At 42.1% G+C, this 24700-nt stretch overlaps 1 protein-coding gene across 1 annotated transcript in view; it reads right to left on the bottom strand.

Moving 5' to 3' along the window:
* Positions 1-3616: 3616 nt before the first annotated feature.
* The window catches only part of AGBL1 (AGBL carboxypeptidase 1), a 272595-nt gene continuing 251511 nt past the window's right edge, over positions 3617-24700 (bottom strand). Inside the window, exon 23 of the mRNA XM_086471611.1 lies at positions 3617-3923. Coding sequence (XP_086327737.1) covers positions 3617-3923 — 307 coding nt within the window. The remainder of the gene's footprint in view (positions 3924-24700) is intronic.

The raw sequence follows: 24700 nt of genomic DNA, 5'->3' as shown, positions 1-24700 counted from the left end.
GCGCTGCTCAGCGCTGCATCTTCTACCCATGTCATGTAAACCATGGCGGGGGGAGGAAGGAGAGCGGAGCTATTCACAGCCGCTAAGAGAGTCAGTGAGACAAAAGGCATCAGTAAAAAAAGTTAATGTGCCTGGCAGGAGCCCAAAACTGCTTTAGCTGTGGGGATGATGTGAGTGCCTCTAGGACACGGTCTCTTCTGGCCATTATGGAAATATCTGGCTTGAGTCTCAACCTGACAGCCTTGCTGACTCTTGAGGAATGGCAACTGTGGGGAGCAGGGCAACTTCCCTCTCCTCCCTCCCTTTCTCCATCGGCTGTTTCCAAATTCTTTGGGATTAGCTAGCGACAGCAAGAAAAGGCACTGGCCTCACTGCTCAGCACTTAGCAGGCTGAAGTGAGGTGACGTTCTTCAGCGCAGGGGACAACGGCTCCATTCACTGGGGAAATACCAAACCAGAATTACAAGTGTGCAAGAATAAACAAGGCTGGAGTTAATCTAAAGTTGTTTTACACTCTGTTTTATTAAAGTCAATGCACTTCCGTTCCTCTGTGCAGAGCCTAGTTCTGCTTAATTACCATGACTCAGGGAGAATTTTAATGGCATGGGGAGAGCAGTGCACACTGGAGGCCCTCTCCTGACCTCTAGAGGTCTGTTAAAAGAAGAAGAGCGTCTGCTCCCTGTTGAAGTTCCTGGAAGAAAAGAAGTAGCCCACAAAACTCTTTCTGCTGGAGGTTTCCAGATGCCATTCCCGACTGGTTGGTCACCCAACCTGCTCGCTGTGCTTCTTCCGCTCCCACCTTCTCAGCAGCAGGTTGAACACCCTTGGGCTCAGGGATTCGCCTGGCCATTGCTTTCTGCAGCATCCTCATGCTTGCTGACACAAACACAAACGTTAGAAGGTGCCAGGGAGAAGACTTGATCAGGCTTTTCGTATTGCACAGCAGCGTTTATGCAGGTGTGGTTGATGCGCATGGACACTTTGCTCCTGGCTTGGCTGCTGCACTTGGATCCCAGACAATGAAAACACCCTAAGGGCCTTTGCCATCCCTCTACCTCCTGCAGCTCCTAGCACAGGGATCTACCTAACAGTGGTACTGCTCATATACATTTGGCTCCAAGCATGCATGGAAGCTACATCTCCACTTTTGCTGCGTTAGGACAACTCTCCTGCAGTTTATTAATTCAATGAATCACAACTAGGGCAGAGTTTTCCCACTGAACTGAATTCTCCCTACCTTAAGAAACTCAGAATGAAACAGCTAGAAGGTTGAGACTGGCCTACAGTATTTATATCCAAAATAGTGGTGTCTCATTAAGAAAAATCTGATTTAAGAAGATTATTTTTTCTTCCTTTGCGATGAGGTGTACTGTTGTCAAGCCTCAGTAAGCATTGTTCGGTTATTGTTGTGGCAGGGCATCGGTACAGAACGTGGTGTGGGAGAGAAAAGCTGCTCTGGGTGGACACACGCACATCTAGACACATGTATGAACAATGGTATTTTTTGCCATGCCCTAAGGATGTGCTGAATGCTGAAGATCTTACAGCATGGCTTGTGTATGTTGCAGTCTGGACCTAGCACAATGTGAGCTTTTTGCCACGCACACGAATGTTGGATTTTGAAGTTACCTATGCACGTATACGTTTTTTTACTAATAAGCTTTGAAGCAACGTTATACAAACTATTATAATGCGAACACCTGTTTTACCTTTTTTGTGCCCATTCCTGTGAGCCAACCTTTTATGAAAATTCAGTATTATGTGCAACAAGCTGCACACTAAAGCAAGCAGAACAGGACATCTGTACAGAGACACACACCATACCTAATGAATTAGTTCGGTCTAAGAAGCTCAGCTTCTAAGGATCCAAGCTGCCTGTCTTTTGAGCAGAGTCATAAAGACAGAGCTAGAGACACAGAGAACTCTTATATGCAGGTAAAGACTTTAAAACACCTGGATACTGAAAACACAGCAGGACAGAGGGGAGCTGTTTCTCCAAAGAGCAAGCTCCTGCTGGAAAATATGTCTAGGTAGTCCGAGAAAAGTGTTCAGAAATGCCTCAGAGAAAACCTCATTCTGCACCAGGAATTCTCTTCACAAACAGCATAAAGATGAAAGGATGACATGGTGCTTTTAGTCATGCATCAATGTTAATAATAATAATAACTGGTAATTAAGGCCTTATAGTCTGTAATGCTACAACACACTCGCCTCGTTAAGTAGTGACAGAGTTGGGAGCCTCTTGCGTTGTGCAGTTGGTTCCATTTGGGTTCAAGGCAATTCTCCATTTGCAGCAGCAGAGTCTAAGACACACAAGAAGTTCAGGCCATAGGAGGTGTGAGATGACGTGATGTGGGCTTCATGAGCTGGAGATGTCAGGCACACATGTGGGTTCTCAGTCTGTGTTGGATTCTCAGGAATCAGGGTCTGTGTTTGCAGACAATTTTAGGAGATATCTGATATACTTTTTTTCATTTGAAGATCAAAGGAGAAGCTGTTCTGACTCCCTTATGGGAGTCACTGATAGAACATGTCCTGTATATAACCTACCGGTAATGTTTTCTACTATATTACTGTCTGGCAAAATGGTGTCCTGTTCCATGAACTAGGTCCTTAGTGGTATCATAATAAAACTAACAAAGAATAATCAGTCACTGGACAGATGCTTGGGCTAAATTCACTCTTGGGTATTGCCACCATCACTAATCTATTGACAGAACATTGGGGGACCCCTGGCTGCCTCAAGAGAACATGTTTTCCTCCTTAAAATGCCCCAAATAGCTCTCACTCACAACAGCTTTAAAGAGTAGCTCTAGTGGCCCAGTATGAACTGTTGTATCTGTACTCTCTTAGCTGAAAGGATGTCTCACAGTAAAAATATAATTTCACAGCATCTGTGAAACAAATTCTACACTCGGGCCCATCAGTCTGAGCATGAAGCGACTCAATTGAGATTATGCTGAACCAGTTCATTCCAGTGCAGCAAAGAGGTGAATTTAGCCCAGGTTTCCAGAGGACTGCTCTGTATCACTGGTGCTTTCCTTACCATGGCACATTGGATTTCCCATACTGTTGCTGAGATACAACCAACTTAGAATCATGTTCAACCTGACCCAACCTGTTGAACACAGTGTAAAAATTCTGATCAGACAGAAATCAGGTACATGCTCTACAGCTGAAGAGAAATGAATGGTGATGGAGAGCTCTGGCCAAAGGCATCAGTAACTGTCACTCTTCCAGGCAAAGGCTGCTTCCCATAATAAGAACCTAAACCAGGAAAAGGAGAATCATCTCTCATTCCTTGGTCTCAGAATACCATTCCTCAGGTCAATCTGTATCAAACCACATACCAGAGACAGCCGTGAAACGGGATTACATTTCGGAATGGATGATGTTCTCACATAGTAACATCTGGGCCAGTGGCCCCTCACTCTGCCTTGTGTACAAAGCGTAAGGAGTCATTCTCAATATATGTATGTATACAAATTACACAAACATATGGTTAATTTTCTATTCAGAACTGGAGCAACACATCTGGGAAGGATGCTGAAGCTGGCAAACAGGCAAACATGAGCAGTAACAAATTTGCTTACTGCTCTGCAAGTCAAAACCTTGTTCACACAGGGCTGCTCTCAAACCCACTGTACACCCCAAGCGCTGTCGAATGCAGTGGGAGAGCTGTACTGTTGGCTGCTGGTTGGCTGGAAATGTAGAGCCCCCTGAGAGCCTTGGAGCTGCATGTCTGTCCCGTGGTCGCTCCCTCATCTTCTGTCTCTCCTTCCACCCATGAGAGGCATTCCTGGATCTCTTGGTCTAGGTCTGAGAATCCCTCTTCTCCGTCAGAGCAACTGTCAGTATTGTAATCGATTTCTTCCACACAAGGAGGTTCATCATCAGTCTCCAGGCTGCTGTTGCTCCAGCTTCTGTAGAAAAATCACAAGAGAGACTGGACGTCATCAAAGGAGGGTGGTTCTCTGGGGGTAAGAGCAAGTAACATGGAAATGAGTTTTCTGGGCTCAATCCTGGCTCTGCTAGTAAGGCATGAGATGGCACTATGCAGGATCCTGTATGTCTTTGTGTCTGTTTCACCATCTGTAAAATGAAGGGTGGTACTTACCTACCTCACAGGAGAAACGCATTATTGCTGTTATCACTATTATTGCTAGTGCTTATAAAGAAACACAGTGCTTTATATACAGTCAACACCTTGAGGCACTTACAAGGTTATAGCAGCTGAAATATAGAAGGGAGGAGGTATTCAGTTTCCACAAGGTTGCTGGTTTAATCATCATCCACCTCACTGTAGTTCCACATTTAGTGTAAGACCTAATTAATCCAGGTGGTTGAAGTGCTTTGGCATCTTTTCCTCCTGTTCTGTGCAAGCTCAGAGCACAGCTAACAAGAGGAGCACTGCTGACAAGAGGCAGCACAAACAAAAAATGGAGGCTCTTGGGTCTTCAAGCACACTGGCTCCAAGGAGGGCAGAAATACCAGGAGTGTTTGTGTTTTGGAAGGAGTGTGAAATGGCTTTGACAGCATCAGTTCCTGAGGAAGGGCCAAATTCAGAGGCAAGTCTGAATAGCTGAGGAGAGACTCTAAACGGATGTCACAGCTACGTTGTCTGGCTCTCAGAAGGGTAGGTTACGCCACCTTAGCCTCCCGCCATTTGCTTACAGGAACGTTCATAAGCTTTCTTTACATGACCACTTTCAGTATATATTGTATTACGTTAGCGTAACCACTAGACTAGATGGCTCTGGGGTATAGGGTCTTTCTCCTACCTAGCTGCCTAGTTCCCATTTGGCCCTCAGCCCAGGAGGGCAGCTGGGTACATTTTTGAGACCAGAAAGAAGCCTGTGGTTTCAATGCTGCCTGGGTCAGAGTCTGGATGAATCAAGGGGACAGATACCGTGTTTTTCACCTCCAGCTCAATGTTTTCAATCAGACTCAAAGCAGGGGAATGTATTGCTTTGGGGGACTGGGAAAGGAATAATAATCTTCCACCTCTGGGCCAGAGTTTCTAATTTGTCCCAAGTTGGGAAGAATGAATGGCTTGGCAGATGGAGCATACACAGCTTTAATGTGTGGTCTGCTCATTTACATGTCAGTAACCGGAATAATGTTCCAGCTCTCAGCTGTTTCACAGCAGTGCCAGCATCTGAGGTTTCAGAACATACCAAAGGTGTAAAGTATTGCTTTTGGATGTATTGATCCTTTCTCTCTTCTACGCTCCAAAAAAGGCGTAAGATTTTCCTAGCTTTGAGACTGTGGATCTTAACTGTATACAGACTGCAAGCAGAAACAAGCAATGTCAACCCACTTCTCCTTCTCTGGCTGATCTCTGGCTTAGTTTACTTCAAAGACTGGGTATAAAGGATTCTCTGAAAGCTTAATAGAGCTGTAGAGCTTAAAAATAAATAACAGAATAATTATGCACTTTTACAGTTTCTGGCTCCACTTCAGTCTGCTCAGAAATCTGGGTCAGGAAGAACTCATACTGAAATTGAGTATGTGACATGAAACAAAACAAACAAACCAGCACAGACAGCAACAAGCAGTGGTCTCTACTGATTCTGACCAGTGGGTACTATTTCTTCTTTTTTTTTTTCATACAGACACATGGCATGAATTACCATGATACCAAGCAGCTATGATAACGTTCAAAGCTGACTAAACTCAGGGGAATGAGATTTTTCATTTATGAGCTCTGCTCTCACAGCTTTGCAATCAAAAAGAACCAAAGCATACCTACTTTCAATATCACATTTGTATGTTTGGGAGGAGCTGCAATGCCATTGGGACAGAGAATATCTGCCACCCAACTCACTGATATTTTATAGATGGAATGATTCAGTTTGCAACCTAGGAACTGAAGGTCAAACATTTGCATTAACGGGATAAGAATTTTTTTTAAAAGTTGCTATTATTACTTAAAACTGGGAAACCCAATAACAGAGGATCTTCTGAATTTTTTTGATAACTGAAATTATTTTAGAACTGGATTTCTGACAAAAGGGGGAAAATGACTGCTAGTACAAGAGCACTTTACTATAGAAGGGAAATCTGGAAGACAACAAACAGAGAATGAAAAACACACAAAACTGCCATTTCCTTACATTAAAGACAGTCTTTAGGAAGCAAGTATTTATGCATAAAACCTTTGTAATGGACTTCAAAAGCTCTCCCTTTTTGCCTACGTACACTGTACACAAAACATCAAGACCACGGCAACTCAATACTTGGTCAGATATACTGCAGGGAGAGGCTCCCCACAAGTGAGGATATGCCTAGACCATGTTTAGAGGTCAGGAAAGACTCTTCCTAGTTTGTTCTGCTCTTTTCTCCTTTGCTGTGACAGTGAACAAGCAAGCCGATTAGCACTGACCTTAGTAGTGGTTTCTCCAATTTGAACTGATACCCACTGGATCAATGCCACCACCACAAATCACATAGTGAGCTACCAAAGAGCAAATACATGGTACCAACTTCATCTCGCTGCCATCACAGGCTGTAGTCACACTGGTGACTTAAAAGTTGGAAGGCTCTTTATCACGCTACCAAACTCCACAAACCAGCTATACATCTCTACTGTATGGAATCTTCCATCCCAATAATTTGCTTTCTGCTGTAGGAAGATTTAAAACACATAGCAAAGCAATACAAATGGGCTAGTTCAAACCAGCAGGTTAGAGGTTCTTCTGAAAGGGGAGAGGTGACAGCACACAGCACGGGGGGGAGACAGCTAGTCCCACTAATGAAGCTGCCAAAGTCGTTACATGCTGCTTCTCCACATGGCAAAGACCAGCTCCTTTAGGAAAGAATGCAGATGGTGAAACGGTGTAATGAGCAGAACTGCCAACATCTAGATTATTCCACACCACTGCAGAGGGTGTGGCTTGCTTTTGTTTCCAAAAAGAGTTGTGGGGTTGTTTTGTTAGGGATAGGTTCTTGGTATTTTTGTTTGTTTATTATTTTAGTCTGATTTTTAAAAGCTGCAGAAGAGTTCCCCCTAAAAAAACTAAAAAGAAGAAAACCTCAGGGGACATGAAACAGATTTGCCAACGAATAATGATGTTGTCTTACCGAAGGTAAACAATGAGGAAAACCAACTACATTACATTAGAGAACTCCAAGACAAATATAGTCTATGAACACCACTGAACGTGAACACAGTACAGAAGAGGGGGAGGGAAGGCTGATAATATATCTACAGCTGACTGTCCCCCAGCTATCACAATAAAACATGTACGCATGTTGGTTGATCTACTAATTTAAAACCTACAGCCTCGTAGCCCTCATCTATTCCAGCCGATGGGAGCCACAACAGCAATTTGCAACTTTATGATGTGAGAAATAGAATTTCCTTGTTTTGATTTTTAATTTGCATATTTATTGAGATATGACTTGATCTTAATTAGTTCTCTTTTTCTATGTGGGTGTGTTTATATGTTTACTTAGTTTTGGAAAGAAGCAAGCTTTGGTATCCTGTAAAATAATTCTGGTTTTTGCTGACTTAACATGAGAAGGAGGAGAAGGGAGCCCAGTCCCTTGTTACTTGTCAGTGTTACTGGAGCTTTCTGGTATGACTGGAAAACACTTCTTTCAGGTGCTTCCTGCAAATACCTCATTCTAAGTCAGCCTACCTGTCAGGTCACAGCTTGCAAGTCAGCTGTCCTGCTGAACTGCATGTAAGAAAAGACAGTCTATAGTTCTGGCTGACAAACTATAGCTACATACTGTACATGGGGGTGATTGGTGATTTCTCCTCCATAAATTATTCTCCTTCACTTGTGCGTACACTTCCAGGGCATGGAGAAATATTAGAGATTTCCTAAGTAATTTCTTGAGATTTTTCACTCAGATTTTGCTTGTGTGGCAGGTCACTTGCTCTCTGTATATTTTACTGACTGGCTCAAACTAGAATATGTTTTATTTTTTCTGCTGGAAAGAACAGGCACTGACAACTGTCCCTCTTAGGGAATCTGTGACTATTGTTCAGGGTTGCTGCTTGACCTTCACTTGACAGGCCTCGCAGTTGCAAGTGCGTTAGAGAAGGAAATGGAGCATTTACTTTTTTTTTCATATTGCTCGTCTCACTCTTGTGAAATTTGCTGCAGTCTTACCCGAGAGAAACTGGAAGTGAGTGGTTAAAAGTTTCACACAAAAAAAGAGGAAAAAGCTAAGTCTGGGAATCGCTGCTGGTCATGGACATACCAATGACTCCCTGTGAAGAGTGTATCAACAAACAAGCAGACATGTCTTCATCGTCTCTTTGCAGTGAAAAATAGCACCCCAGTAGCTACATAATCCCCCACCCTGTCTGTAACCCTATTTTCTTCTTTCCTTAAACCTTCTCTCCACCATGGTATGTCCCAATCCTTTGGAAGCTGCCCAAGGCAGGGATGTGGCAGTGTATAATGAGTCAAGTATGTCTCTGATACTGTTCATAGACTAAATAAAGCAGGAAATGGCTTTCTTGAAAATTTTCAAGATATCAGATATTTCCCTGTGAGAAGAGAAAACAGAAAGTTTTATGTCCAACCTAAACAGGCCAAGTTCCCAGCAATTGTAGCATTCACCTGAAAGAAGGGTGTCCTTTTTCTCCACTCAAGCAGGGATAGGAGCCCACATCAAGTTCCCCGACCATAGTTATCACCTGTGCAGAAACAGTATCTCCTTCTTTTCCAACCAAGTTTTACTAATTCTATGAACAGTTATATACATGCTGGTAAGTAAAGTATTCTGCAGCACTTTATACTGCCCTCTCTGCAGTGAATTGGGATTGCCTTGCCCTTCTTTTTTTTGGCATTAAAATTCCACCAACGTCACGGAATCTAAAAGGGTGTGTGGTCTTGCACAGTTTTGCTTTTGAGGAATCCATATGTTTTATTAAGAGTATCTTACAGAAACACTGTTTCTGAAGTCTTCTGATGAATCTAAAATGAATCTTAAGCAGACACATTTGCAGTTATCCCAGAGTACAATTCTGCCTTTAATAGCTTCACGAAGTAGTATTTTAGGACATAAATGAAATAACTATGATGCTTTCAGGTAATTACACATTTAAGAAATACACTACAACAACAAGATGGCAATGAGGAAGGGCTTTAGTCTGCCCTCTGTGTCTTGATCCACTTGCTACAAGGTGTGGTGCACACCTTGTAATGACATTCTAATGTCATCTCTGCAGTTCAGGAGCTTCCCAGACAGCAGCCTGGGTTCCCCTCCTGCCTGAGAAAAGCCAGACAAGCCTCTATTTAGTCCCTGCCTTGCCAAGGGAGGGGATCAGCTACACACTGATGCAGGATGGCTATTGCATTAGCCTCCTTTGTTGCTACAGAGTAAACACTAATGATACGAAATTTGTAGTCTCCCATGAGATTGCACTTTCCAAAGACTCTTTGCCAAGGACTTTTGCATCTTACATCTCCTGAGAAAGTGTGTGCTAAGCCCAAGGCAATGTCAGGTGCCCTGGCTTTCAGCCCACCATGGCCCATCCTTTCACGAACAATATGAACATAATTAAACACTGCCTTGAATTCTGTTTACTATGGCTGAGAGATGTTTGGTCTTGTTTTGAGGGTGTTTTTTTTTTTTTCTTCCTGCTGCAAATAGCCAAGAGAAAGGTGTAATTCATTGCTAAGGCTTGTACTAATTAGATTTTCAGGGGTTCCCAGGGTAATTGCAGGCTGTAATATTTATAATTGATTTCGCTAGATTAAAAATAGATGTTTGGTGCACCAGTTAGATAAGTAAGAAGTAAGTGGGGCTTTATCATTTAGAGACAAAGGAAGACAACTTGTAAATAAAGGGAGAGCATGGAAAGCAAGAAACAGGCTGACTCCTGGACAATACTGTCCCCTAATGTTCATTCAGGCTTGCAACAATTTAGGCCTGGACAGCATCTTACTTGCATCTAACAGAAACTCTCTTACTCTTCTCAGGAATGACTGTTCCCATTCTCTTTGTTGATGAGAAGATGGCTGATGGCTGCTGTAAGAGCAGAGGAGACGCTGAGTACATGCCTTGCATTACACATGGCTGGGAAACTGAGAAGCCTTCTATGAATATGAAGAACAGCATTTAATTGAATTACATCATCTCATTGGTACAGCTTTGATCTTTCTGTGAAAGACAAGTTTGTATAGAGGACAAGCAGGCGTTTTTCTCCCATTTGAAGGGTACTAGCTTGACATTACATGACATTCCTGGATTCCAGATATCTCAGTTCAAATCCAAGCATGTTTCTAATGCTAACTAATAAAATTCACATGAGCTGATCTTTAGTCTTGCAGGATGGAAAAGCTGGTGGGAAGCCAAAGGCTGTGGATTCGGTCTTATAAACAATCATTAATTTCTTCCTAATGGAGAACCAATCTATATATCAGTGCAGGGCTAACACTGCATCTTTAGCATTCATATAGCTGTAGGCTTGTAAGCATTAACAAAACCCACTGACTTGAACAAATACAAGTCAGCCATGAAATGGAGCTACAAGAGTCGGTGCAGATCCCAAAGATAACTAGTTTTTCTTCTCTCATCCTTCAACAGTTCTTAGGTTTTGTCTCTTTTTCGTTAATATATTTACATTTCAGCACATGAAAGCACCATCCTGTGCGTACTTTAGGTGAGATTTGTGAATTCGTATATTCACTTTGGTCTGTGATGATGCACTCTTTCACATAGTGCAGTGCCTGGCTTGAATAAAACACTAAAGACCCTATAAATCTGCTGCTTGGAAAGGCAGACGTGAACAAAGCAGCTGCATCCCCATCAGCACTGAAAAGTTAAATCAGGGTACTAATTAAAGTTTCTGCTTACCTATGATGACAAGTTGGTTAAAGATGAACCTAAGCATGGGCATAAGCACAGCAAACTCTGGCTATATCTCCACAGACATACTATGCAACCTGCTAAATTTCAGTCACACCAAACAAGTTCAGCCGCTCTGCACAAGTGATGAACAGTTCATTCACCTAAAACTGGCATCCAGCATCGACTTCTCTGTGAATTCCTTGGCAACATGAGACATCCCTGAAGAAAACCTGAGACCTGATGCTTATATCTGCAGAGCACTGTGTTCTTGAGATTTGGGCCAAATTCCTGGACACCAGAACTCAAGCCCTAGAACACAAATTTTAAGCAAGTTGAAGACCTTTGTAAGAACCACGATATATTCAGGCACTGCTGGGAGACTGAGGCTGTGTTAGAGTATCTTGTGAAAGCATAGACCTGATCTTGGGTTTTAAATTCATATTACACTAAAACTTGGTGTTTATTTAAGAGAACAATACCACCCAGCATCAGTTCTGGACCAGCATGCAGGCAGCCCAACCCATGTTTGCTGTTGAAATCAATTAGAGGTTCTTGTCCAGCAAGTGCCTGTGAGACACCGCATTGGTATGTTTTGCTACCTTTGGCTACATGTTGCAGTCTTATGCCGAACAGAAATTTACGGCCAGCTCAAATGAAGCAACTAAGAGTAAATGGTTTAAAATCTGGTCCATTCTGATCTTGTTATATTCATTGCAAATGGGAGATAAACACAGGAAATAAAAGGTGGGTGACATAAAATAGATGGGATAATACCCATCCACCAGGCAACATTGTCAGTGGCTTGGATTTAGTTTGAGTTTAAGAATCAAAAGAAGTGCTTCCAAAACAGATAACATTTTGGCTTTCCACAGCTTAAGCTTCCTGTGGAAATACGAAGAGTCAAGTCTCCCCTGTATGGAAAGATATTTACTTAGACTACTGGAACTCAATAGGACACTGAATAATGTAAGATTTGCTGAAAATACAATTTTGGAAGTGTTTGGGAACATTTCTCACAGTGTGTCTACCTCAAGCAATTTCTTTTCAAGCAATAATCACGTTATTGATGATACTTAGCAGTCCAGCCACAGTAATACAGGAAGATTATTCGAATCCTTGTAATTGCTTTTGGGTGCTTCCAGTAATTGAGACGTTGGCACTGTAAAGGGTAACAGAAATGTGGAAATATTTTGGCTTAGATGCTGAAAATTTGTACTGCTGAGGATGAATAATATAAAGGCATGCAGGTTCTCCTGGGTTCTTGTTTCCCTTGGTGCTGTTTGATATAATTCCACTGACTTCATCCAAGTTTTGTAATTGGTTCTATATAACTCAAAAATCCGAGTTCCACATGTATATATCCCTTAGTTCTCTCTGAGCGACTTAAAAGATTTGGGATTTTGAAAGCAAAATGTTTTAAGATGGCCAAGACATGTCTAGGCTGTGTTTTAGTTACATATCTGGCTTATGTACAGAGTATTTTTTTGGTCAGATAACTATGCATGCAAGTATTTTCTTGCATACCAGGTGACAGATAGATATCTAACTACCTGACTGAACTAATAACGGCTGTAAATGACTACATTCCAATCACTATACCCCTTGGAAGAGAAAGAAACTTCTTGGCTGCTAGCTTTTCTTTGTGAAAATCTATTTTTAGCTGATAACCACTCTGATGTTTCAGAGAATCTACCTATGATAGATGTGTATATGTGTGTGTATATGTAAACATGTCTGTACAAGCACACAAAGTAGAACATCATCCCTTATCTATCTTTCCTTACAGATAGATAAATAACAGATACACATATATACACATATACTCAGACACCCACACACCTACACATCCACACAATTACATGGTTTGCCCTGTGTTCAGAGCACAGTTTTCATTACAAGACATAGGAGGTCTCAGGACATACTCCTACAGCTAGCTGAGAAACAGTAGATGGCCACTGAACCTTGATGCTGCTGCATTCAAGTGGAAGCAACCTCAGGGGAAGAGCTGGCTACTGACCAGGGCAAACCAGTTCTTTGATTCTAGTCTTTAGATGAGTGTTGACAAATCAGCAGGTCACCTGAAGGGGGACTTAGACCATCTGGGTAGGACTTGAGATATATTAGGATGGTCAACAGGCAGGCAGAAATGGTTGTCTAAAACATAAATCTATTTGAGAGCTTAAACTAGAAGCTAAAAGCAAGAGTCTGCGGCAAAAGTTAAGATCTTGGATTCTCAGTAAGGAAATATGGACATACTCCTATTTCACATGAACCTGATTTGTTCTTGCACCTTTTAAAGAAAGGACTGTTTTAGAAAGTCTTTTGCATAGCTCTTTTATCTTTCACAATCATGTGTCTTCAAGTGGGTAAACAATGACTGGGACTAAAAGTATCGATCTCTGGTAAAAAGAATGATTCTGGTTCAGGAGTGTCCAGAGAGGGGAGAGGGTATGGCACTGTGTGGGGTTCAACAGCTGGTTTACCACTGAATTCTGCTTTTAAGGAAAGCCTTCAGGCATATCTCAGCTTAAGGGCTACAGAAAACAGTTTCCGGAGCATACTGAAAACAATTAATTTAAGACCAACTCGATGGCAAAGCACTGAAGTCTGAGGTTCCAGCTGACGGACATTAGTCAACATGGCCATCTCTCAAAGTAACTTCATCTCTACAAGGTCCTACATTATCACAGATTTCTTTAAATTAATCCCCTTAAAAGTTATGCATCTCATTCTAGGGATGTTCATCACAACTAATCTGAGAAACTTCCTGTAGTGTAAAAAGTTCTGTGACTAATATATATGTTTTGTTCTCTCATCCTTTCCTGCTGAGAACAAGTGTGTTTAGTTGATATTATAACCAGGAAAGAGAGAGAGATACTCTGTGTGTGTGTAGCCCTAAGAATAAATGGCAGAGAAGGCAAGGTCAAAGAAATCTATCTTGCCTTTAAAGCAAATTGAAGTGGAGTTTATAGCAGAAACATCTGATGAAGTATGTGTGATCATAGTTAACTGATAATAGATCCAGGTTAAAACTTCAGCCTCTGCCCTTATCCTAAATCTTTTCTCAGACATAATGAGATTCAGATAAACCAAATCTGAACACTCATGTTCAATATATTTCAAAACATTCCCATCAATTATGTTTTTAACACCATATGGAACCAAATCCAAAACCTTGCTTAACCTCACTCATTATGCAGCTGATCTGCATATGCTTTGGACTCCATTAAGGACAACAAAAAAATGTCAGCTACAGCATATAAGCGGCAACTCTTGCTAATTCCTTGATCTTGCCAAAGCCCTGCCAGATGTTCCATGAAGAATAGCAAATATTTCATTATGCTCTCCCTGCCTCCTAAAATTTTTCTGTCAGGAATTGCAGGGATGAATTTCAGTGGTTTAGCACACAAGAAAAACAATAGGCATTTAGGATCGACACAAACATGAAACATCACCTTCATCCTACTTCAGAACTCAAACAGGGTTTAAAGGAATTCTTTGTGCCAGAAGGGCCTACCAGCCAGGAACATATGACTCCCAATAAACAGAGGAAAGAGGAAAAACAACAACCATTTGCTCTGATCTAAGGGGATGGCATCACCTTGCAAAAAGAACATAGTAAAGCACATATAAAAATTGCCATTGCTGTCCATTGTACAATAGATCTCCTAATACTTTCCTGTATTCCTGTTGTAGGTATTTAATAATGTTTCACCTGTATAATGGTGAGATGCTGTTTTCAAATGAATGCATTTGTAGCTTGTTGCATCAATCAATTCCCAGCAGGGAATAATTTTTAACATCACTGTTAACATGAGTATTTCCTGAATATTTTATAAAAATAAATTTTCAAATTCCTGTCAAAATGTTCTATGTGTTTTACCTGAAAGTTTTTCTTACTTTTTCTGTATGTGAATACGTGTGTGTATATTTATATATGCATATATAAATTCCCACTAAAATTCTTAAAAGAATACTAACACATCGCAGAAGCAAGGATATTCTGAGTGAAAGCTGCAGCAACATAAACTGAGAAAAGTATTCATTTAATCAAAATAAGACATGTATTTGCATGGATGGGGCAAATTAGAGCACAGCTTGCAGAGCAGTCAAACAGTCACTTCACAGAGAACCACCATGAGCATTTAACATCACTCTCTGATTTACAACCAAAAATGATAAAAGGTCAGTTCTTGTGTGCAGAGTAAGTGACTGAAAAGATATGTCAGACTGTGCACCAAGGGAAAATTGAATCATGAGGTTAAAACACGTGGGTTTGAAAGATCCGTGTCTTTCACTCAGTGGGCTTGCAGTCACTTTGAGCAAACTCCTTTTCTCTCTTTGCCCCAAATCCCCAATGACATCGATGCAGAAGGCTCCATCTCTCTACCTGGCTGCCAAGCTGGCATGGTGGCAGAGCCAGGGTATGTCTGAAGCCCTCCATCAGCTGCCTAGTCTGAATGAGGTGCAAAACTGTTTAATTTCCTCTTCTATGTAAGTGCCTTTCTCTCTAATGAAGGAGTAAGAAAATAGGTGCTTAATAACCTCGGTGGGTCTGGTCCAAAACCTCCTCTCAGCAAACCAAGACTTCAGTAAAGAAAGTAGCAAGTTTCTAGATCCATTAGGGAAAGAAGTGAGTGTTCATGATTCTGCCAGACAGGAAGGAAGAGTTTAGCTGGAGGAACGATGAGGACTCCTGCTGACATCAGGAGGAGAGAGAGGTGCTCGGTAGTACCAAGGATTAGCTGCCACGTCATATTTCAAAGAGAAATGTTGTAATTGTAGCAGTACTGAAAACAACTGAAGTCATAAAAGTGAAGGCGAGACTACCCAGATGGGAAAGAAGCTGTCGTGAACTGCCAGATTTTCTGTACCCAGTCTGGCCTTTGATTTTAAGCTGTCCATCTAGCCTGCCTAGCAGAAAAAGCCAACCATCCAGCTTGAGGAAACAAAGGCTGAGGACTTGTGCATGCTGGTTCCACTGGACCTGAAAACTTCATTAGTCAGGAAATCTTGTATTTCCTGGCATTTACCTTTGTATTCATGTTTTTCTAGCTCCTCATTTTGTCTCTTTGCTTCAGGAAGCTGATTATTGCACCAAAATAAAGTGACATCTGCTCTCCTCATGGTGGATTCTGTCTTCCAGGAACCGAAACACCAGGAAAAGCCCAGATCGTGAGTTGTTCTGGCTCGTGAATTGTCCCCTGAGGCATTGAAAAAGCCCACAAAAATTGTATTTGCCAGTACAAACAGCACAAATCCAAGCGCAAGAATATACAAGCACTCTTTACAGAAGGGTTGCATTTAGGAAGGTTATATTCATGAACGCATACAGGGTTCTTGACTGCTGTGCACTATGATAGAATCTCTCTTCTTCTTCCTTCTTCTCCATCAAATCATGATGGCATCATTTTCTCTACAGACCTTTTGCTGCACCAGCTTTACATAGGTAACCCTGCAATAACATTTGTAGTGTCGGTAACACACAACCCCTTAAAAAAACATTGTATGCTGCTGAAGAATCCAGGCTCTCAGAACGGTGGATATAATAGGATGGTGGAGCAGGTGCAGCTAAGTCAGACTGCCTCTGACTTTACCCTGAGTTTGCCAGGCTTACAATGGACTTTCTTCTTTTCTGCACAGCCAACCTGCAGATAAACTGTGTCAGATTTAATGGTGCATGATACAGGCAATTCAGTATCAAGGAGAAAAAAAGCATCTCTGAGCAAGATGGGTTATCAGCTCAGCTCAAAAAGCAGCCTATCAAGAAACACTGCCAAGGTGATTTCAGAAATCTATAATTTAGATGTTACCTTAAGCCTAAAACTTTGTTTGAAAAGTTCATACTTCTCACAATCAGACTAGCAAAGCCCAGGAGGATCAGAACAGCTATCAGTCCAGACGACAAAGTAATACACTTAGTGTGTATGAAATGCTGTACACATGAAAGGTATGGGGAGGATGGAAACATTATACAATTTTATCCTGCAAGGAATCAAAGCTGTTATTACACGGTAGTTTTCTCAGGGCTATTACACTCCATTGCTTACCCACCAATCAGCTTACCTTTCTGGGCTTCCCAGCAATACGAATCACTTTTAAATAACAATGCGTTTACTTTACATACAAGCTTTGTAGCCTGAAACACCCCATACTGCTTTCTGAAAAGGGAAGCAGCCTGATGATTTATCAGGGAAAGGTCTGCTGATGTGCATGGGGCTGCACTGGCATGTCCCAGCTGAGCAGCTGAACTCCTGAACAGCATCATTCACCAGTAATTTTGCAGCCATTTCTGAGGCAGGGAACACCACTGCTTTAAATCTTGTCATTTTTAGAACAGAAAGTGAAGAATTCTAAATTCAGTGAACAGCCAGTGCAACAATTTTAAGGAATGAAAGAAATAAGAAATATGCCCTGTGTCAAAACTTGGCAAAGGTGTAAGGCCTAGAGCCCTAATCCTTAATACTCAGGGTATTTCTCGGTTTGCTAGTGAGTAAGGATTGCTGTGCAATGACAATCATTTGATGACAATTGCAACAGCAGTGAGAGCCTGTGGCACTCTTCACGGCAGCGTTACACACTTACTGCACAGACGGGCACTATGGCAAGGCATGGTGCAGATTGCAGGCACTCCTGGAAGAGTGGTAGTTTGGGAAAGCACGGGGCTTGGAAAGCGGCAGAGCAAGGTCAGAGAGGCTGTATACACGGATCCAGAGCATTCCTTAGGCAGCCTTTTTCATCCATGCTCCTAGCAACAGGTCTCAGTGAAAAACAGCACAGACCCTGCTGGTTACCTTCCTCTGATGAACACATATTTACTGTAACTGCCTCCTATCACTTTAGCAGAAAAAATCCCAGATCCCAGAATTAAATACACTCACATAATTAGCGCCATATTAACCTAAGCTGCTGAAGGTGAATTCGTTAAGCAAAATGGGTAAATTATTATGTCGAAAGATCTGTGATGACGGAGGAGCAAAGCCAGTCACCCCAAACCAATAGCTCTAACTTCAGAGAGATGTTTCCTTCCACCTTCTTGTGCTGTTCTAGACATTTCTGATGCAAGAGAAGTCTGCAGGGAGACAATCAAGGAAGAAGAAAATTTCCTGAGCTGTGTATTCCCTTGCTGCTTTCAAGGTCTGCCCCCTCAGAAGCTTGGCATACCCTTCTCCCATGCTACTCCCTATAGTCAGGAAATGCCTAACATCTCACTTCTTACAGAAGGTCTCCTCCTTTGAGATAGATTAACCTAACACTCCTTAAAATCAGACCTATCAATTTCCTCTGTTGGAGACTTTGGATTTAGATATCTTTGCTGTACTGGAAAATATCCACTGATAACAAGCAATTATTATTACAATATATATACTTAGAGATAGAAACTGTCTGCTAGGAAAGATTTAAATGAAGCAGAGAGGGAAAAACCAAAAATACTATTCTCACTTAACCTGAAGGATTTTAATCACTTTCTCAGTGTGTTATACCCAAGAGCCCTTGGACAACTTCCTGAATGAGACTCAGTTGACACCCACCATGTAAAGCACTTGATTCTCTCATGATAACATTAAGCATCATTACTGATGATAGAGTTGAATGCTAACTTCAAATTTAATTTGGTGTTTGGAGCCATTAAAAATACATACAATCTCCTCTTCTCCCCACAAACTAGTGTTTGGGCCTTGAAGGCAGCATCCATAGCAAATTAAGAGACAGTTTGTGGAGTTGTTTCTGTGAGACTTCATAAGAGTGTGTTAGGTCAAATGATTTATAAAACATATCCTTAATATAATGCCTGTGATAGCAAGAATAGAAAACAAAGAGTTTGTGTTTAGGACTGTTTTAAAGCATTAACTGTAGTGGGGAGGAGGAGCTGCAGGAGAAGAGCAGAAGTTTATGTGCTTGTCTTTCCATCGCTGTGGACCTGCATGTTCGAGTCACAGAGGAAACGAACTGAGCAAACCAACTCTGGCATATACCAGAATGACTCTGAGGTCATTTTAAACTCACAGAGGGTTCAGAGCACAGGCGGACTGTGCTGGACAAGCAGCATTAGCAAGTAGCCTGGAGGATGCCTACCAGTGCCTGGAGAATGAACTTTGTGCGCTTCAAGGGCAGTGTGATAACATATGCTAAGTAGAGACTGATAGCCCCAAAATGAGCATCGCTGACATGGGGCTGAGCAATCAACAAAAGGAGAGATCCTGTCAAAGCACAGGGTAGAAAGGCGGTTACAGAGGTGAACAAACCAGTAGCTGGTACAGAAGTCCATTCAGTGGCAATACTGAAAACTGCAGTCTAGACCACAGCAAGGAAATGGGCCCTCTGTAAGGCTCTGGAGAGGCCTGAGATGAGATGGGACATGGTGAGGGTGGAAAGATGTAGAGTATGAACATACATTCACTCCTCCAACACCCTGTACTCCAGCAGTCCTCAGGACTGCTGACAACAGGAACCACAACAGGATCTGCCTCCCTGGAAAGTCTCAATTTGGGCAGCATCTGCTGGGTGTAGGAATAAGCCTGACAGCCTCAGCAGGAATAAGCATCTGCATAGATGACGACTCTTGCTCAAAGCCTGTTACAGGAGAACAGGTTGCTCTGCACTGCTGCCAGGACACTCAGTAGCAGGACTTTCGACTGCTGGCTGAGGTCAATAAGGTAGAGCTGGGAATGGAGCTCCCTACAGCGGCCTGTGGGGTTGTAACAGCAGCATGGGACAGACAAGCCCATAAGGTCAGGCCTGGGCCAGTACAACACAGTGGTGGAAATTATTTTGAAATATGTCACTGCTTGGTAAGCCTGGATACAAGACGGAAAGTTTGTACCCAGATTGTGGCCTATTTCCAATTCTGAAATCCAAACGCTTTATTTTCCCATTTACCTATCCAATGTTGCTTCAGCACTTAATTGTCTATCTGCTGGCCTGGCCTTTTCTGCCATGCTGTTGCCAAGCCATCAATGATGTGTCCATCAGGGTGAAACGAGCTTCGAATCAGGTGATAAATTGCTGGGTTTGCTGCAGCTGCTAACACCTCTTAAATGTTTAAACAGTATGATCGCACACATATCTAGTAGCTGCTTGGTTATGTTTATTTTGGATGAGGTACTGTGCAGTTTCTTAGATATGTGTGTCAAATATTCATAGATGGCAGGCTACTGAAATATCTTTCTGTAGTATTTATTTATAGAATTTATTTATCAACAGAATCAATCTTTACGTGCCTAGCTGCAGCATTACTTGTTGCCTTACTCATTTTTCCCAGACAGTGTCTGTCTATCTAACAATATCCCTCTTCCTGCAACATCTATTCGTAGTATGTCTGTACAAGGTATCTTGCCGTGTGTACTCATAGTATCCATCTCTTCAATTTTAACTATATATCGACTCCATCTAATGCTTGTCATCTGTCTGAAGCACTTGCTGTATCTCTCCACACCATCTCTTTATCTAGTCAATGGTATCTGTCTCTCCATAGTGACTCTCTATCCCTTTCAGTCACACACAGCACCAGAGTGCAATTTTGGACCACACCCATATTTTCCCTTTTTGCCAAACTTGGCTCACAAATCACCTATTAATTGATTTGTTTTGATAGAAAGGCTAGATGTGAGAAATGAACTCTGGAAGAGTATGAGTACCTTTGGGTCAAAGACTCTTTCCAGGCTTGTTTTCTTCCCTGCTGTGTGTGAACTGTTCACTACTTCGAGGGCAGGGAGCTGCACTAAGCTGCTGTTATGATGAAAGTCGTCTTCAAACAAAGATGCTGCAGTGACTATTGCCTCCCTGTTCTCCTCCCCTTTTCCTATTCCCTTTTTCTCTTCCCATCTTTCCTCTTTTCTACCCCAATGCTTTGCAGCCATTCCTCTAAGTTTGTTCCTTCCCTTCTTTTGCCCACTTGGCATTCTAAGGATGACAAGTGAAAGTCCCTTCCTATTAAAATTCACTGCCAAATAAATATTAAAGCAGGGGGAAAAATCCATTTGGCTTTGTGAGATTTACTGTAATCTGCAATGCAAGGCCCGGCACAACAGGTTAAATAGGTTTCACAGCCCATTTACACATTTCACAGGGTTATGAAGGACTTGGTGACCCTCAGCTCTTAGAAAGCCTATGATAGGGAGAGATCTACTCCCCACCAAGAGCACCGGTCCAAATGAGATGGAGAGGGACACACTCACGGGGCCAGGAAAGGAAGGACAGTAAAAACTGAAACCTCTTCTTGCTTTTTTTCTTCCTACTTTTTTCTCGTCCAGATGAATCGTGACAAGAACAGTACAAGAGATGGTCAGGTCACCTGGAAGTGATCAGAGAGTCTGTTAAAATGTCAGGAACATCTGAAAGAAAGTGGGGGGGAGGGTGCGGGGGGGGGGGCGGCTGATGGTGGAGGAGGTAGGGCAGAAAGAAAGCAGAGCACAGTATGACAGAAAAGGAGAGAGGGAAAACTTCCATGTCGTTGGTTTTGGTTCCCTGAGCAAAGACCCCAGCAGTTCATAATTTTCCTTCATGCAGGGCCAGTATGGTTCAATGGAAGAAAAAATATGCAGTAATTAATGAACAGCTTCACAGTTTTATGGATAGATTTAACTCTTTCCCTTGTTTAGATCTGCTGGAACTAAGACTGAGGGAGATGCAAGGTAAGGCAACATGAATTAACTAGTATTGACAGAGAAGGAGTAAATTATATTTTCACTGAATTCAGCAAAATTCCTAACAGCTTATGGACTTTAGAGAGGAAGCAGATTTCACCCAGAGAGTAAAGAACCTCTGGAGACTTTCTCCAGAATTGTCCAAGAGCAGAGACAAGAGATCCCTAAATGGAAGCAAAAATATTTGGGCCCCAGTAGTATCTGTCAGCTGAGGCAGTGGTAGAAATTTGCATTGCCTGCCAAGGGCTGGCACTGTCTTGGACTGGACACTACTTCTCTGCACCAAAATGTCTGGTACACCTCAGAATTTATCCTATCTGTCTTCATAGAGGTTTGTAAAATTTCTCTAACAAACGTTTGGGATAGTATCAGTATGTAGATATGTGATGTGTATTTCACAGAGGCAAGTGGAAATACTCAAATTTGTTTCAATTCAAAGCAATGCACAGGCAATAGGAAGAGTGGCTCAAGTAGCAGACCAAAAAGGAATAGTTGAATCCCTGCTCTTTTAGAGACTTTTATTCCAGCCTGGCCACCAGTTTGCCATGTGTTTTTGGCAAACTGCTGTGCATATTTCCCCTCCCATCACAGTCTGCCACATCTCTGTAGACTACTAGTTATGACTACTAGTCTGTGCCTCAGTTTCTTCATGGTGAAGAATGGGAATAACTGTGTTCTCAGGAGTGGCTATCAGCTGCATGATGACTAACTCTTAGGGAAGAGGGTGAGAGAAGACAATGCAGCCCTCAGATGAGAAGACAGAAGAATAACCTATCATTCCCCTTTCCTATTCCGGTTGTGACTGCTTAATATTGTTTTAAACATGCAACAACCATGAAAAAGCCCAGTGCTATGATAATTAGAGTGGGGAAAGTTTTTATGCAGGAGCAAGCCACGAACATGTCAATAGGTCCACAGGAGATGTCTCATGTTAGTGTTTGTCTCCTAAAGAAGTAAGCTACTGCCATGCCCAGACTCATGGCAAGGAGCGCAGGAAGAAACGGCAGTAGAAGGAAAAAAAGGGTGAATGATGATATCAGGGGTCATCTGCTCAAGAGGTTTTGCCCAAATGTCTCTCCTCATGTTCATCTAGACCATGCAGTGAAGACAAAGTATGTACTGATTGGAACAGGATGTGGAGACACTCCAAAGGTAGATCAGAAAGAACAATCCATCTCATCTGACTGGGCTATATAATTTACTCATTGTGAGCAGATGGGTTATGAGGTCTGCCATCAGTGATGAATTATATTCATGATAAGTCATTCCCAGCTAATGAGGATCCATTATCATTAGCTGCTAAAGAAGAATAACGGCTTGCCAGGATAGAGTGGGGGTTTTGCAAATTCCAGGGAGAAAAATCTGGGCTGGTAGCCACCTGGCAATTGAATTTTCAGGAAACTGAAGAGTTTCCAAGATGGATACATTCTGCTTACTTCAAGCCTTGGCTTTTAATTTCCCTGGGCAAGTTCAGGAGACAGAATGTAAAAGGAGGTGGAGGTGGAGGAGGAGGAAGCGAAGGAAAATAGTAGTAACCATATTTGATAAGACTGTGATTAAATCAAGGTCTCACTCTAATTACACTGCATTTAAATAAACTTTGCCTAGTAAGTAATTGTAATTAAACTGCAATTAAACATGTATTTATATCACCATTTCCTCCCCTGCACAGCTGTCTGTTTCCATCTCCTGTTGTTGCTGTCTACCTGCCAAAACCCCTGAATTCACCACAAGAGACTTTACATTTCCTTGGACTTCCCAGAGATGTTGTAGGGTGAAAGGTCTGAGACTCCCCCCATGCTCCCCCAGTGCAATCAGCTAAAAGGAGGTTCTGTTTCCAAGCTCTATGTGGGAAGACAGATGCAGCTGATGCTGTGATAAACTAGATCTGAGGAAAAGGTTGTGAGGGGCAGAGATATGAATGAAGGGAAGTAGGTGTCACTTTTCCTCTCACAGGAACTTAAAAAGGTACATATTTATTTCCCCCTTTTTGAAATTTCTTCACATTCAGGCCAGAAGTAAAGCTATCTTTCTTGCCTTCTGTAGAGCACCTTTGATACGAGTATATTTTCTAAATCCCCAGATCTCTGTTTACAGTATCACGTTTATGCTTGTGCATTGTTGTACATGACATGGAGCAAAAGAGCTCACTTACCTACACAATACCTACAGGTAAGAGTCCAGAGCTGAGAATAGAATTCTTGAGCTCTGTTTTCAGCTTTTTAGGAGTATTCACTAACTCTAGCCGTGTCTCAGTTTCCTTTATTTGCAGCACTGAGCTACCTATACATAACAACCTTACAGGTGGTCTTTAAAGTTTACTGCAGTTCTGAACAATTGTGTTAGGGAAGTCTGTTAGGGAAAAGCAGGAGGTTCCAGCTATTTAAAATGGAAACTAGTTCCTGTTCAGATTCTGAAGGCTGTAAGGAAGGGGAAGGAATGCCGGGAGAAACAAAAGAAGCAGCAAACAGCTAGAGGGAGAACCATAAAAATGAGGAGGTGAACACATATCACAGTGCAAAGGACGCCTGGGGCTAGCAAAAGCAAACCAGATTCTCTGCCCTACCTCCCTCCTTACCAGAGATGATGGAAAACATCTCCATTTGTGGCTGTGCTATCACATAGCTCTAATTAAGGGGCTGAAGGAATACCACTGTCACCCTCATCTGTTTGTGTTCAGTTGCTGAAAGGACACCATGCATCTCCGTGACAGCTAGTCATTACAGCTTCGTATGAGCACCCCTCCTTCTACCAGAATTATTGAGCCCTCTGTTAAATACCTCAGACGAGACCCTCGCCACATTTCTGTTACTCGAGGGAGGTAAGCCATGAAGCCCTTATGGAAATCACTGCTGGGAGGATAAGGGTATCTGATGGAGCAGAGACTGAATGCTAGACATGCTAGTAACATGCTAGACATGTTGCTTTAAAAGATACGCAGCAAAGGAGAGAATCTATATGTACACATGTGGGGTGCCCAAAAGTGCATATGGGCACGATGTAATATAATAATAAAAAAATTATTATTATCCAAAAGCAGTTAAACAAATTGTTTGTTTACTGGCAATTTCACCATGACTGCTGTGTTGTAAGCTGTATTCACTCCCTCCCTCCCTGTCCTCCTTCAGATATTTCTATTTTCTCCTTGAACAACTGGTCTCAGGAAGGTCCTTACACCAAGTATTGGTGAAAAAGAACAGAAGAGGCATCTTAAGCTTGATTTTCTTTGTGACGGTTGT

This window comes from Leptosomus discolor, chromosome 11 (genome assembly GCF_034619465.1).
Source record: "Leptosomus discolor isolate bLepDis1 chromosome 11, bLepDis1.hap2, whole genome shotgun sequence".
NCBI lineage: Eukaryota > Metazoa > Chordata > Aves > Leptosomiformes > Leptosomidae > Leptosomus > Leptosomus discolor.
Note: the sequence above shows the minus strand (reverse complement) of the source record. Positions and strands in the feature narration are given on the sequence as shown.